The sequence below is a fragment of the Cyanistes caeruleus genome, chromosome 8 (genome assembly GCF_971803275.1).
Source record: "Cyanistes caeruleus chromosome 8, bCyaCae1.hap1.1, whole genome shotgun sequence".
Taxonomy (NCBI): Eukaryota; Metazoa; Chordata; class Aves; order Passeriformes; family Paridae; genus Cyanistes; species Cyanistes caeruleus.
Genome location: NC_141708.1, coordinates 13,759,027 through 13,774,446, shown reverse-complemented (window position 1 = coordinate 13,774,446; position 15,420 = coordinate 13,759,027). Strand labels below are relative to the sequence as shown.

The window sequence follows — 15,420 nt, the reverse complement described above, 5'->3', positions numbered from 1 at the left end:
GGAGCAGAATGAGAGGGCCAGGCCAGGCCACTCCCTCTCCACTACGTGCATCTCTTCTTATTGCTTTTTCCACTTGCCTTCAGATCTAATTGCTAGTTTCTCCTTCAGGCTTTATCTGAAACTGCACGGGTCTTACCTCCTGCTGTCTCCCCCAGCAGTCTGACTGCAGAGAGAGCCCTGTGCTTGCCTGTCAGTCAGCTGAATCTGTCCTTCACATTGGTTTGGCCCCTGCTTCCCCCAGGGTTTCCCACCCTTCCTGGTTCTTGGAGTGAGATATCCAGCAACCCCTTGGAAAGCATTCAGCTCTGTTTTGCCTTGTTTTCCTCTGCCCTGGACCCTCAGCCTCCAGAATTCTGACTACTTCCTGTTTGTCTAGAGCCCATACATGGAGGTTTCTGCCCCCAAGTCTGAGGCTGTCCCTACTGCATCATTTTCCCCACTTCCTCTTCCCTTGCTGTGCCTTGGGGATGCCAGCTCACACAGGACTCCTGCTGGCTTCAGTTTCTGCTTGCTGGCTTTGTGGGAATTGCTTCTTCCCTGCTCTGCTTCTCTGCAGAGCCAGTGCTGGAAGGCAGGGTGCTTGACCCTTATTCACTGTGGCTACCTGCACCCAAACACAGCCCTGGAAATGAAGATGTCCTCCCCAAATGACTGCACAGCCTTTGCCAAAGTGTGGGGCTTGCTCTCAGCAGCTCCCCATTCAGTGCAGCTCCAGGGCAGTGTTCCAATCCCGGAAGCCAAGGCTCTAAGTGGTGTTGAGGTCCATCCATCATCCTCCTCCTGAGCAGCCCTGGGAGGTGGGTGAGACCAGTGTCAGGCAAGGCCAGCAGCTGCCTGGAGAGGAGGCAAAGACAGCTCAATACAAAATGCTCACAGTGGATGCCACCAGCTCTTCTTTCAGGCCACGCTCCCTCCGCTCATGTTTGTGGCAGCTGCCAGAGTGAGGGAAACTCACAGTGTCCCATGGCCACAGCACAAGGCCATCCCCCTCCAAGGAAGGTCTCATCAATAACCAGCCAGTTTCTAGGGAACCATTGCAGCAGTTCCTCTTCCTCTTTGCCAGGCCTTTTTCCACCACAGGGACTTTCCACAGCCAAACCCTTCTCTGGGGGAGACTCTGCCACATCTTTACAGTAGATTCCCAAATAATAATCTCTCCAATGGCAGCTCTGACACTGTGCCTGGCAGCTGGATTTTGCTGGGCCAGCCAGGTGTTCTCTGTTGCTAGTTTTCCTAAAAAATAAACAATTTGCGACTCTTGAAAAAAAAAATCCTCCCTTCCTCAACTCTCTGCTGGGCCCAGCCACAGCCATGCACAGCCTGGATGGCTCTTCCCTGTGGCACACACGCTCCAGGCTGCCTGTGCAAACTCCTGCCTCCATGGCTTCACAGTGCTAAGCAGCCAAGTACCACCGAGGGAATGGGCTACCTGGGCATGCTCTCTGAGCCCAGTTGTACCAGTTGTGAGCCATGCTGGGCAGCACCAGAGAAATGAGCCTGGCCATTTTTCACTAGAGGCAAAACAAGACTGCCCTCCTCCTGAGGGTGTGTACCCTCAGAACATTCACCACCACGACCTCAGCAGTGCTTTAGGAACTTTTATTTTTAAAAGGAGTCTGTCTTCCACACTTAAGACCACTCTCAAGAGGATTAATGTATGTGAACTTCCCGCAGCCCAACAAGGCAACAGGCGCCTCCTTTACACCACAGCCCAGAATGCAGAGGCAAAGCCACGGCCAGGGTCTCCCTCCTGGTGGAGGGGGCCAGGCACTGGGCACCTGAGAGAGGCTGGATCTTCCTGCACAAACTGCTCTCAAGTTACATTGGTTTTGCAAACAGAGGCACAATATGAGCCAGACAACCCTGACAAAGCCCCTTTGTATGCAAAGGGCAAAGGTAGAGGAGATGGGAACAGAGGGCTCGGGTGTCCTGCAGCATAATCTAAGCTTCCACAAAGGAAAGGGAAAGGCAGGGCCAGCGCCAAGTTCACACAGGCTGCTGCAAGCTTCTCAGCTCAGAAGAGAGTTTGGGTACTGTCTGGGACAGAGAGATAAGGGAATTAGGCTGCTCTTTTCAGCTAAGTAGCTGCAATCAGTCACAGCTACAGGATTGATCCCAGAGGAATTGTGGCAAGACAAAGTGTGGAGTGCTGCAACTGCCAGCATGTGTGCTGGGACCCCCGGTGCCATGGAGCTGTGCCACACTGGCATTTAGCATCTGACTGAGCCCAAAGCAGTGGGACTCAGTGACCCAGCTGCAAGAAACACGCCCTGTTTCTCACAGGCTGAGCTTAGAGGTACCACCCAACTCACTGAGGAGAGAATGGGGCAGAAAGACTGTGTATCCCGGCCTACCACTCCACCACCAGTACTGGAGGATCAGGGAAGAAGTGGACTTAAAAGGGAGCCAAACAAACCAAAAACAAAGTGCTTTGGGCAGGGAGCAGCTCTGTAGTCCTGTAGTGTAGCCAGTGTTTTCATCTGCAAATGCACCTGGCATTTGCTCCTCCACTGGCACACACACAATTGCACTTGCTAGGAATAACCAGAAAGCCTACCCTGGCTAAGAGGAGATTCCCCCAATCCCAGCCACCCAACAGGCTCTTCGAGATGCTGCTGCAGGGATGCTTCAGAAGGGAGCAGCCTTCTGTACTGCCAACACAGGATTTCCCTTCCTTGTGCACCCAGGGCTTGGGATGACATTGTCCTTCCCTGCTTCATACACTGTCATCCTGTAGCAGTGCCGAGGGCGACGAAGTCCTTGCCATGGATGGCTGAGGAACATCATCAGCCACAGCTTTTGAGGGGATTTTGTGCTCTCGGGGTGGGGTGGGAGGGGGGAAGGTGGTGCTCTGCAGGGCATCTGAGTACATCTCATCCTGGACACTGGGACGCTGCAAAACCCTTTGCAGCAGTGGCTTAAGCAAGCCCACAGTCAGCTGGTTCCCCTCACTGGAGAAAGGCACTGGGTCCTCCTGGGAATGGGGGAGGTGCTGCAGGACCATGGTGAGGATGTCTGAGGCAGTGAGCTCAGCAGGGCACAGCGGCCAGATCCTGTCCAGGTAAGGGTCCAGCTCCCGGTGCTGGGCAAACTCAGCCAGCAGTGTGATGAATATCTCCTTGTTAAGCAAGTGGCTGAGTTTGGAGAACTTCTCTGCCACCTCCACCACCCTCTGCCACTGCTTCAAACGGATGAGAAGGTGCAGAGCTTGCAGCACAGCCTTAGGCCTCTTGCTGCAGAGCAGCAGTTCCAGCTCCATCTCGTCATCTGCCTCGCTGTGCTTGCTCTTTCGGGCCAGCACTCCCAGTGCTCTCTTGTACAGAGGCACCCGGCCCTCTGGGCCCTCCTTGCTGCTGTATGACCAAGAGCTGCTAACATACTGCTGGGTCAGCTCTACAAAGCTGGGCAACCACTTGGGTTTGAACCTCAGGAAGGAGGCGCAAATGAGCTCAAAGAGTGGGACCATCCCATTCTGACCCACCTCCTCCAGCTGCGGCTGACACAGGACCTTCTTCCATACCTCTGGGGTGGCCCTGGCTACCAAGAGGCCATCCCCATTCTGCTGCAGCTGGAGGCAGCTCCTTATGGCTTTCCAGGCAGCCTTGGGGAAGGAGGCAAAGACAGAGTTCAAATAGGCCAAGTTGTCCTTGTCCATGTCAGACTGCAGAATGCGGCTGACCTCCTGCTCCACCAGCTCCTTGCAGTAGCTTTCCACCTCACTCTCTGGGGCACACACTACACAAGTCTTGAGGAGTTCCAGGCTCATGTAGCTCTGCAGCTCCAGGCTCATTGTGCTCAACAGCTTGGCGTAAGTGTCTTGTAGGCCTTGGGCTGGCTTCTGCTTCTGGTGGAGGCTGTGCTGCAGGATGGCAGCGAGGACCACAGGAGCCTGGAATGTACCACCTTTCTTTAACTTCTCCACTGTCAGCTTGGAGCTGCTGAGGCTCCTCCTCTGGTAATATCTGCAGGCCTCCTCAAACACCATCTCCACCAGGCATGGCTCAGGCCTGCTACCATCCTCAGGTTTGGAAAAACTAAAGCTGTAGATGCCAGTCTGACTGAGGAGCTGGATATTGTCCTCTCCCTGGGACTCCAGGAAATGCACCTCTTTCATGCTCAGAACTTCCTTTTCTACAAGCCTTCCACTGTTCTGGTCAACAAGATACAGTACTCCAGCCAGCACACAGGCCAGGATGCTGCCAAAGGTCTTCAGCTGGACAGGACTCCCTTGGGCAAGGGGACTGCCATCCAGGTCAAAGATATGCCTCTGTGTCCCATCTGGCTCCACCATACTCACAGAACCCTTTGTGCTCACCAGCAGCAGACCCCCACTGTTGGACACAGTGGAGGTGTGAATGTCCAGAGGCGCAAAACCTGAGAGAAGGCCCACAGAACCCAGCAGGAGCTTTCTGAAGTCTGACTCGCTGCTGGAGCGCAGCACCTTGCTGTGGATGAAGCCTGCAGAGGGGGCTGTGATGGTGAACTCTGCTTTCTCTGGCTGCCAGATTAGGAGGAATTTGGAAGTGGTGGCGAAGCCGGCAGCAGCAGGCACTAGGAAGACGTGCTGGGGAGAGGCCAGGACCTGGTACTCGGGGCTGTTGTGCAGGACTATCCTCACAGGGCCCAGCCGCACGCCTTGCTCCCCCACCTCCAGAGCGCGGGCACAGACACAGAACCTGAAGGCACACTTGCTGATGTCCGAGTGAGCACCCAGCGGCGGCCTCTCCTCACACCACACCAGGCTGGCTCCCTGGCTGCACACGGACACGACTCGTGCCCGGGCACCCTGGCAGAGCTCCAGTGTCTGCAGCAGCTGCCAGCCCACGGCCACCACAAAGTGCCAAACCTCGGTCCGGCCATGTTCCCACACCACGGCCAGTACCCAGGAGCCCAGGACCACAGGGCTCTGCAGGAAGAGCAGTCCCACAAGGGCTGGCTGGGGCGGCTGCCAGCTCCTCTCCAGGTCGGCTCCAGCGATGCTGTGGCGCTGGAAGGCCACCACCCGCGGCAGGGTGGGCGGCCGGCTCTTCTGCAGGAGCAGGAGGTGCTGCCCGTCGGGGCTGGACTGGATGTGGCTGGGCCCTTCTCCGCGGCACAGCAACTCCCGCAGCCTGTGGCCTCGGCTGAAGTCACTCAAGTCGGAGACCTGCCGCAGCTTCATCCTGTCAGCGACAGCGTGCACCAGGGCGAGCCGGGGCACGGAGCCACGGCCGCCACTCAGTCCCCTCCCGGAGCCCCGCCGCACCCTGCTCCCTCGGCTCTCTAGGAGACCCCCACGGACCCCTCGGGCACCTTCCCCCCGCTGCGAGCCGGCTCCGCGGCAGTAACTCCCAGGGACCGGCCGCACCCGGAGCTCCACGCACACCCAGCGCCGCCCGAGAGGGCTCCGCGCTGCCCCGGGCACACGCCGGGTCCCTCCTCCCGCCGGGACCCACCTGTCGCCGCGGCGGCGATTGCCGACCGGGTCCGGGCCCGGGCCGGTGGCGGCTCCGCTCAGCGCTGCGCAGTCACGGGGCCGCGGGTTTCCGGGCGGAGCCGCTCCGCGCCGCCGCGGGCCGTCCCGCTCCTACTTCCGCCGCCGGTGCGGGGTGGGCCGTGGGGCCGCGTCCCGAGGACGACCCGCGGGTCCCCGCAGGCGGCGGGGCCATCTGTTACCGGGGTGCGTGTGCGTCAGTCCCCGCGGGGCGAGCCGAGCTCCAGCCGGCCCGGGGAGGAGCCTCCCCCGCCCGCCCCGCCTGCGGGAGCCGCGGCCGCGCGGGGAACCGGCGGGCGCAGGCGCGGCGCCTGCGCGGTGTGCGGGGAGCGGCTGCCCGCAGGTGAGTGCGGGAGCGGCGGGGGGACACGGGACCCCGCCCGCGGGGCCGGGCGCGCCCCTCTGCCCCTCCGGCACCGGGGCCTCCGCCGCACCGGGGGCTCCGCGGGGCGGGCGCGCTCCTCGCCGCGAGGGGCCTCGCCGGGCACCGGCACCCCGTACCAGGGCCGCTCGCTGCCCACCCCGGTTAGCTGCGGGAGCGGCCGCACGCACACCGTGCAGCGGGCGGTGCCGCTCATCTCCCGCCGGTGACGCCGCGGTGCCCCGGTGCGTGCCCCGAGTGCCGGCCCCGAGGAGGCCGCGGGGCCCGCCGCAGCCCAGCCCTTCGGCTGCTCGTGGGCCGCACCGTCCCCCGGCTGCCGGCTGGTCGGGGCACGAGAGAACTCCTAGGAAAAGATCGAGCCTTCGCTGATCATTCCAGTTATCTGGTTTACCTCACCCTTCTCCGAACACTTGTATGGGCAAAAGGGGAAGAGCAGGCAGTGGTAAAAGCAGCGGGAGCTCGCAGTGTTTGCTGTGCTGAAGGCAGAGGCACTTGCTGCATGAGCAAGCTGCGGCCTCGGTCAAACCCTGTTGCGTATGTCGCTGTAACAAAGTTTGCTTCTCCAGCAGAGAATCTAATCTGAATGTATGATGAGAGCCAATTAGGGTGAGCAGGTGGGTGGAATATGCAAAGCAATGGGATAATTTGAATCATTGCGATACGTGGTGATTGCAGTTCACCAGCTGTTTGAGCTTTAGTAGGAAGTGTGACAAAAATGCAGAACAGGAATTTGGAGGAGAGGAAAGGACAGCAGTTTGGCTTTCCAGTAATGACAGGTTGATCCACTGTGTCATTTATGGCACTTCTGTGTGCAGAGAGATACTGTGGGCAGGGTATATACGTTGTAAAAATGTTAGATAGTAATTGGGTAGCATGCACAAAAGGAACAGTGAGGCTTTAATGAGCTGCTGGGCTAAGCATTCATCTGTTCCCTCCCCTGCTAACACATCAGGCAGCCATACGGGACATCCCTTAGGAGGGGAAGGGTCAGCCTCTGCTGCTCAGAGTTGCAGAGTTGCTGTATATTTGTATACAAAAATATATATTTTATACAAAAAAAATTCTGGCTCCCTGTTTTTGACATTTGGTTTTTGGTGGGTTTTTTTTTTTTTTGTTTTTTGTTTTGTTTTTTTTTTTTTAACTTGCACCTTTTTATGTTTGCATTTTAACTCCTGAGTACTTGTGCTGCTGATGGTCTGTATTTCAAAAATGTCACCTGCTCTGCAGCTCCACCTTTCTTATCTTGGCATGACTTTACTGTGCAGCTTCTCAGAACATAGCAGCTACCTCAGAAGTCAGAACCGAGGTCATGCAGCTGCACTGTGTTCAACATTGGCCTTAGATCCACACCACCAGCTGAAGCCATGGGGAAAGGGCAGGGGAAGGTTACAGGGAGAGTGTTTTTCTTCAGAAGGAAGGCATTTGAAAAGGTCTGCAAGTGACATGAGCTTTTAGGTGGGAGTCTAAAGGCACTGTAGAATATTTCATTATAAACTATGTGGGATGGGTTCTAAAGGGCTTGAAAAGTGAAAACCCAAAGTAATTTTCTGACATTAGAGATCTGGTCATGGTAGCCAGGAATGCAGAGAGAAACTGTGGTGAAATGAAAAGATTGCCTTATATAAAAATCATGTGAACAGGTACTGGTGGAAACATGCAATGCTTGTCTGGATGGACTTGACAGGAAGAAGCGTAGCTAGTTGGTGGTGTGAATTTGATGGGTTGGGTGCTGTTTTAACTGGACAGATAGAAGTTAAATGTAATTGTGGATGAAGTGTTAAAATCATAGCTCAAATGTTACTCTTTTATATCATTGCTAAAACAGGTGCAATGGGAGGTAGCATGTGGCTGTATTTGCACTAGGAAGTTGCTTTTCATGATTTTCAAGGGGTAAAAAATAGGTCAGAAGTGGTGTAACTTTAGGTTGTACTATGTAGAAGCACATACTCTGAGTGGGATGGAAGGAATTTCTAGTAAAAATATGTATACTGTGACTCTGTTGGGTGTTGTTGCTTTGAATTGCAGAAAAAGAAGTAGGACCTCTGTAGGTTTTTTGTCATCAGCACACCCTCAGAATATGTTTGTCATTACATACTGCCTGAAGGCACCTGGAAATTCTGCAGCATGGATCCAAAGCTTGTATGCTGTGTTACTGCTTCACTTGATGGGTTGAGCACCTAACAGTTGTAGAGGAAGGAACAATTTGAGCAGCTTTTATTCCAATGGACGATATACAAATGAAGTTGTAAACAATGGATGGAATGTAAAAGCAGTGTGGATATGCTTGCACAAGCTGTAACTGCCAATGCAAGAGTTTGTAAAGACTAAGCTGCAAAAAGGCTTATGGCAGTAATTTGGCCATGATTGTTGCTAAAGCCTTCACAAAATCTAGCCCTGTGTTTTCTTGCTCTCTTTGTTTTCAGTAGTGGTCTGCTGGCTGCTGATGGATGGTCCTGGGGGTTTTAACAGAGAACTGGGTCCAGGCACTTCCTGTGCACAGGGATTCATAAATTCTTGTGCTGGGTGCAGGTTGTGTGTTACTTCTAGTGATGGACAACTGGGACCTGTGTTGCAGCTGCCTGTTGTTCAGGTCCTGTATTTACTCTGCAGATTCATCACGTGTATTAAGTGCAAGTTTTTCCTGGTACTTCACTGAATTTAATGAGTACTTAGCTTATAACACATCGCTTTAGAAGCTGTGTGTTAACTTTCAGACAGGGGTTTATCCCTACCTCTTGCATGGTGGAGGCAGTTTTTGAACAACTGTCCTTTAATCTTGAGTGATGTACCTGCGGAACCTTGAAAGGCAAAGCATGATCACACTGAGTCCCAGGTGCATACACTCAGGAAGGGAGGAGGCAATTGCTGGCTTTGAAATGTTTAAATAGGTGACTCCAATCTTAGTAGCTCTGACAAGTCAAGGGACACTGGATTCTAAAAGCAGAAGTATCTCAGCTCTTATTCAGAGTCTTTATTAAACTGATTGAGGTTCAGGGCTTTGACATTAACAAACTAATACAGATCACATAATTTGCACAGTCTTTTCCAGGTAGTGAATAAATGGTTTGCCAGTGAAGTTGTACGTGAAAGTACAGTTTTGTGTCATCTGTATTGTTTATGTCTAGCCAAGAAGTGTTACAGTACATTTTGTGAGGGGTCCACACTGAAAAAAATACACTTATTCGTGTTTGGTTGTGTGTGTGGGTTGTGTATGTGCATTTATAATCTTGAAAACTTTTGGATTTGTTAGCCAAGGCAGTTGAATACAAAGTGCTGTGCTTGATGGGCTGCATGCAAAATTACACAAGTTACAAGTTTTGGATCCTGATGTCATTATGTGCATTAGTGTTATCCTCTTGACAATATTTTTGCTATTAAAAGATGGTCTATGGAATACTAATAAGTCTGTACAGGAGCTGAGTGACAATGTGGAGCATTGTGTAGCAGTTTTCAGTGTGCACAAGCCTGAGTAAATCTCAGACACAAGAGACCAGGTTCATTTTCCCTGTGGCTACTCTAACAAAAAGCCAACAGAGCTGCGTTCATCGGAATGTCATATGTTTGGTTGGAATCTCTGTTAGGAGTTCTGGAATGAAAAAGAAAGGAGGTGGATGGTTGGATGTGCTCATCTCTTCCTCGCTGGGTCAGCTGATCCTGGGGTTGATGACAGATAAAGCAAGAGTCTGCCTGAACTTGTGTCTGCCATGGCTTTTATCTTCCTGCCTTCGAGCTGCCAAGACTCATGCTCTGTCAAGTTTTCTTTTAGTTCCAGATGAAGCATCTTGGATCTTCTGCTGCACAGCAAAGCATTTGTTGTTCTAAAAATCCCCATGTGTGTGCTTCTCTTGGCCCTGAGGGGCAGTTTCCCATGCAGCCAGTGAATACAGCAGGATTCACTTAGCAGCATGTGTTAATGGGAATGACCTATTGACAGAATAAATTATCCATTTGAACCTAAAATGTGGAAAATGCACTGATGCTTTTTAAATGTGATGTTTAAAGGAAAATTGTTAATTATCGTCAGTGTTGTTGTTTTTATAAGCTGTCATGGCACCATGATAATTTGACATCTCTACAACTTATTTATAAATGTTTTGTGCATTTAACTGTTGTTTTCTGCAGCTGCCTGGAAGGTCTCAATTAGCAAAATGCAGTTATGTCTTTATGACATCTAGAAAATGTAATTGCATAAAGTGAAAACAAAAAAAACATTTGTATGACCTGATCGTCATAGGTCATGAAACAAACACAGCCTAATAAAGCATTGGCATGAAAGACAAGGTTTACGTTTCTCTCTTTGCTCCTCCATATGCTCATTTGTAGAATAGCAAATTATAAACAAGAACATTATTTAATCCTTGCCTCTAGCAGTTGTCTTTGTATGTGCTCTGTGCAGCTTTGGTTTGGAGAGAATGTGAATCCTAAGACCGATTTTAACAGAGACTAGAATTTTCACACGATCGTGCAATCCTTCTAGTGCTCACCCTTTGCGTCTTGAGGTATTTTGATTTTTCTGTCTTTCTGGAAATGTAGAAAAAGGGTTAAAATGCAGCTCTGAAAATCCAGGGACTAAGCAGAGCTTATTGATCCCCTCCCATTCACGTACACATTTGATGTGAGAACGCTGACCTAGAAGCACTGAGAGTTAGTTTATTAGTTTTGACATTGGGATTCGTTAGCTGTAATTCAATTAGAAGCACACTGATGGATGTATGTGTATGCTGGGGCTGGCAGCTGTTTAAGGTTCAGAAACTTACAGTTCTAGTAGGAAAATTGTTTTGTGCAATCTTACTCAAGATTTGTATTCTTAGACTCAGTGACATCACTCTTGAGTTGGTGTTTAATAGCTTTCTCAGTGTTTCCAGTTATGTTTCTAATTAGAATAATGTCTTATTTCCCTTGACAATTTAAAAATAATGCAAAGTCTGTCAAAGAGAAGCTGTTAAGATGATTGAATAATGTTTTCTTTTTTGTTTATTAGTTGGAAACCTTCTTCCATCTTAGTTGGGTACATAGACCTACTATGCTGTGGGAGTAATTTTGGTCTTTACAGATGGTGCAGTAGTTGCTAAGCTTTCTTCTGTCACTGTGTCTCAGGGCTCTTTCCTATCTCACCCCAGCCCATAACCAGCCAGCTGGTTCCCTTTCTAGTGGGAAGACAACATCCCTCTGCCTATGTTAATATTAGCTTTTCAGGTGTGAGATCTGCTGCTCTCTGTCCTACCCTTTCCCATCCTGGCAAAGCTCATTCCCTTTGCACCTGAGGTAGGGTCTTTGCAGCAGCATTGTTTTTCCAGGCCTAAAAATGTTTTTCTGCCACTTAGAACCAAGATTTTTGGCTAAAGGGATGGATATTTGAATAACTGAATCTGTAAGCCTGATTGTCCTAGTTGATAACATAGTTGTAAGTCAGCTAAAAATTGTCTGCAGTGGAAGAAGACAAAGAATGTAAAGGAGATCTGGATCTGGTATTCAGTAGTTGATGGAACTTGGTCTTTGAGGAAAAGACAGATCTAAACCTGCTGTGACTGGGAGGGGATTCAGGCAGTCTGGGATTGAGGCTACATCCAAGGCTGTCTCCACAGCTGCTGGCTCAGAAAGCTCTGGGATCATAGATTCAAACTGTGAATTCACCTCTCTATGCATAATTTACCATGGTTGAGTGCAACTACCACAACAGCCTGCCCATGTTTTTCTGGAGCATGACTTAAGTCAGGCCTCTGTGTGTGGTATGCTGTTTGCCATATGTGTAGTTACCTTTGGAGGTATGGCAGAAAGGCTAGGAGCTTAGGAGTATGAGAAGGGATGGTATTCCCTTCCTGCTAAGTAGTTCTGACATGCTGCAATGGTGGAGGGGGTTAGAACAGTACTAAAGCTGTGATGCTTGCCAGGAAAATCTGTGATTGCAGATAAATGTGTATTTGCAAGGTCAGAGTAGTGCTGCACTTGGTAGCATCACATATGAGGTTGAGAATATGTGGCAAGTTGCATGTTCTGACTCAGCCCCTGGAGTGGGTTGTCTCTCAGAGAAGACTCAGGACCACATTACTTTGTGTTATGGCTTATTTTGCAATAAGGATATAACCTTTTTTAAAATGGTATCATCTGTAACACACCAATTAATGATAGCAAAACTTCTTTGCATTTTTAGAAAACCCATTGCTGTCAAATGGATAATGAAATTCATCTGTTTAAAAAAAAACAAACTGTAAAGATTGTCCTCTCTCTTCCATCCTCCTCCTAAGACTGAACCACATGGGATGCTTTTGAGGTTTGGGTTCCTCTCTGGCTTGATTTGCAGAGTAGCTGGCCCAGATAAGGATACTAAGGTGCACAGGTAGATGTGAACAAGGGTGGCAGGAGTGCTTTATGGAGGCTTTCCTAGTGTTGGATGCCACCTCAGAGTCCAAAAGCAGAATTTGAAGTTCTTTGTTAGGCAGATACGAGATACGAGAAGACTTTGAAATAGTTTCAGGAGCTTCTTGTCACCAGATGCCTTTGACCAGCATGAAAAAAGACTGAGTACCTATTTGATATCAAGTATCACAATTCCTCCAGTGAGATTAAAAAATATATACTTTTTTTAGATGTAAACTGCATTGCTCTGGATAATGAGACAGTTTTTAATAGAGAAGAATTAAGAAATTTATCCATAAGGAGCTTATTCTGTTTCTGCCTGTGTGTGGACTTTTGCATGTCTTTGAAATGGGATATAGAACTAGATGGGTCCTTTGATCTGATTTCTTATCTGGTATAGTCATAAATGCCCCTACTTACAGCTTGTGAGAGACTTAGCATTTCAGTGCAGTGAAAAAGTCTTTCATGGTTGAGGCAGGTCAGATATCCCTTGAAGAAAAGTTTTCTGAGCTTTTTTTGTCTGTTCCTACCTTCAGGGTATACAGAATGGCCCAAACCGAGAAGAAAGGTGGGCTGCTCCGGAAATCTTCGGCCTCCAAGAAGCCACTGAAAGAGAAAGTGGTGTTGATGTATGATGAAATTTTCACGGTAAGGAGTTGAGCATCTCTTTTTTCTAAAGTGTTGTGTCAAATTCTCTTGATTTAGTTTACACTGAGGGTTTTTTTAGTGGATTTCTTCCCTCAGGGTAAGGCCTGCACAGTGTAGGCACATGCTCCAGGTTCCCCTACTGTTGTGCAGAACTCTGTATTCTGTTCTCTTCCAAAATGTTTCCTTGTCCTGATGCTTACCAGACCTGTACCATCTATGGGAAGTCCTGGCTTTCCCAGTATGTTTCAAATAACAATTCAGAAAATAGACAGAGGCATCCCACTTGAGAGCTGCTTCTGTTGGTCTCCTTTTCTTTGGGAATCTGTGTAGTCAGAATTCTGCACTTTAAGACCTCTTGGTCATCCAGCAGGTGATGCAGACTCTGAGCTACGCATGATAAAAGGCTTTCTTTAAATTCTGCTTGAATGATTTCTTTGCCCTCATGCCTGTTCCTTTCCTTTTCAGACAGAGGACCCCAGTAAATGCAACCCTAGGTTTTGGGAGGAGCTATTTCTCATGAAGGTAACAGAATGTGAACATCCTTTTGCTGTTCTGCCTACAAAGTGGCAGACTGTCAGTGCAAGGACTTCTGTTTCTAAGGTGTTGGTGATGGTATAATGTGCATGAACTGCTTCTTAACCTGACAGGTCAACCTGGAGTATCTAGAAGGCAAGCTGGAGGCTCTGGATGGGGAAGAATTAATGAAGATAAAAGATAACATCAACTGCTTGTTTCAGCACTGCATCCAGGCCCTGGGTGAGGAGCACCCAATCAGAGTGGTGAATGCATTACAGGTACCACACTGGGAGACAGGGAATGCTATCTTTGTGCTTCTGATGAGACCATATATTTGTTTGCTGGTATCAAACACCTTGTGCTCGTTTCTTTGCTGCTGGGAAGTGATGTCTACAGAGCAGCTGCTACTTGTTGTCTGTGGAGGCTCCAAACATTCAGTCTCTTTACTCTTGGCAGAGCAATAGATGGTTTCAGAATTCAAGAGGATCTGATGATGGAGAATGAAGTGGATGGCAATGAGGAGACAAAGGGGCTTGTTCACATTGCAGGCTGTTGGTTTGGGGGGTGTCAAAAGTACTTAGGCTGTGTAACTTTGTGTTTTACTTTCACCTCCTCTCCCTCATTTCAGCTGCCTTTTTTAATTTCCATATGGGCCAAAAAAGAAATAAAGCTCTGGAGAAGTTAGTGTGAAATCTACGCAGGAAATTGCCTCAGCTGGACACTTCCTAATTGGAAGCTGGGAAGAATTATCACTCAGAATTCATAGCCATTTTTGTGCTGGTTATTCCTTACCAAAGCTCTGCTGTTCGATATCTTTTGTGTATCCCCTCCTTAGTCTTGATATTTGATGTTACTAATTCACAAGCTGATTCTCACAGTTTGGTGAATACATTTGATTTAGGAGTATGCAGAATGCATCTTAGCTTTAGGGCTACAGGATATGAAATTCAGGCTTGAAGAGATCATATGTAGGAGGCATTGGACCAGCGGTGAGCTGGGAAAAGTTGATTTAAAACAGAATATTTACATCTCTGACGTACAATCTTGAGTTTATTGTTATTTGTAGAATTAGTTTGAAAGGCTGCTACTAAAGTTATAGTTATAGCTACACAGACAGCTTAGACCAGCCCTGAATTTCTAAACTTATATCCAGACTGTTGGAAGAACTTAGGGCAGGTCACTAGAATCCTGCTGTGTGCATATAAATAGGAACCACGTAACACATCCTGAGCTGGAATTGGGAGAGTGTTCCCTTAATCAGACTGTGTTAATGTGGAAAGTGATTCTGGAGCCAAAACTTACTTAATCCTTTTTTTGAGAATCAGCATGGTGACCAAGGGTTTGTTTAGCCCAGTATCTGTTTCTGACAGTAACCAGAAAAAGGTTACCTTTTTGCTTTCGTATGGTTCTAGAGGTCTGCTAACTCCATCAGGTCTGTTTTGGCTCCAGCTTTACATTTGAAACTAATTACCTCTCACTGGTGAATTTAAGCTAGAATCTACAACTTCAGTAGTCGTATTCCTGCTCATTCCCCTCTTCACAGGTCTGAGAGGTGCCTGAGGACAAAAGTCACCACAGACATTTCCCTCTCTTAGAACAGATGAGTAATTTGCTGCCCATAAATTTTCCAGAGAGTCTGCTGGAAGCATAGTGTGCTGATACCTGTGTATCTTCAAGATCTTGGAATGAGACAGTAATTAAACTGCCTAATAGACTTGGAGACTTTTTTTTTTTTTTTTTTGGTGGGAAAGTTAGTTCTTCTTGTTGACAAAGACACAGTTTATTGGTTCAAGTTGGTAAAGCAATGTGGCAACCAAGCAGAAGTTTGTGCTCAAACAAGAAGAATGTGGACAAATGTATTCTCCAATTTTTATGAATTTTCAGCACCAAAATCCCCTTTAGAAATGACAGAGCTGGAGGAGAGGTCAGACAAAATGTATGGTTTCCAGGCTGGCAGTATTAATTTCAGCCTCTGCCAGTGCTAGGAGAGGATCATGCAGTGGGTTTTGCTATTGAGTTGGAGGTGTTGCCTTACATCTCACCT

At 48.9% G+C, this 15,420-nt stretch overlaps 2 protein-coding genes across 11 annotated transcripts in view; one reads left to right on the top strand and one right to left on the bottom strand.

The window, feature by feature from the left end:
* Positions 1 to 1,585: 1,585 nt before the first annotated feature.
* Positions 1,586 to 5,748, bottom strand: HPS6 (HPS6 biogenesis of lysosomal organelles complex 2 subunit 3). Its single transcript, XM_086901221.1, has 2 exons — positions 5,436 to 5,748; positions 1,586 to 5,162 (listed from the first exon to the last, which is right to left on the bottom strand). Exon 2 carries the CDS (start codon positions 5,159 to 5,161, stop codon positions 2,717 to 2,719), a length of 2,445 nt encoding a protein of 814 aa, XP_086757347.1. The 5' UTR covers position 5,162; positions 5,436 to 5,748; the 3' UTR covers positions 1,586 to 2,716.
* Positions 5,603 to 15,420, top strand: part of ARMH3 (armadillo like helical domain containing 3) — a 123,441-nt gene continuing 113,623 nt past the window's right edge. For 2 of the 10 annotated variants that reach the window (XM_086901230.1, XM_086901232.1), the window contains exons 1-4: positions 5,725 to 5,816; positions 12,749 to 12,860; positions 13,326 to 13,382; positions 13,508 to 13,654. In XM_086901230.1, the coding sequence (XP_086757356.1) occupies positions 12,759 to 12,860; positions 13,326 to 13,382; positions 13,508 to 13,654 (306 nt within the window). In that variant the 5' untranslated portion in view covers positions 5,725 to 5,816; positions 12,749 to 12,758. Of the gene's footprint in view, positions 5,817 to 5,851; positions 6,470 to 12,748; positions 12,861 to 13,325; positions 13,383 to 13,507; positions 13,655 to 15,420 lie in introns of those variants that run through there. The other 8 variants (XM_086901226.1, XM_086901227.1, XM_086901234.1 and 5 more) reach the window with 8 other exon arrangements.

Excerpts from the sequence above, each read along its gene's own strand:
- HPS6 (XM_086901221.1), bottom strand. The coding sequence starts at position 5,161 with ATGAAGCTGCGGCAGGTCTCCGACTTGAGTGACTTCAGCCGAGGCCAC.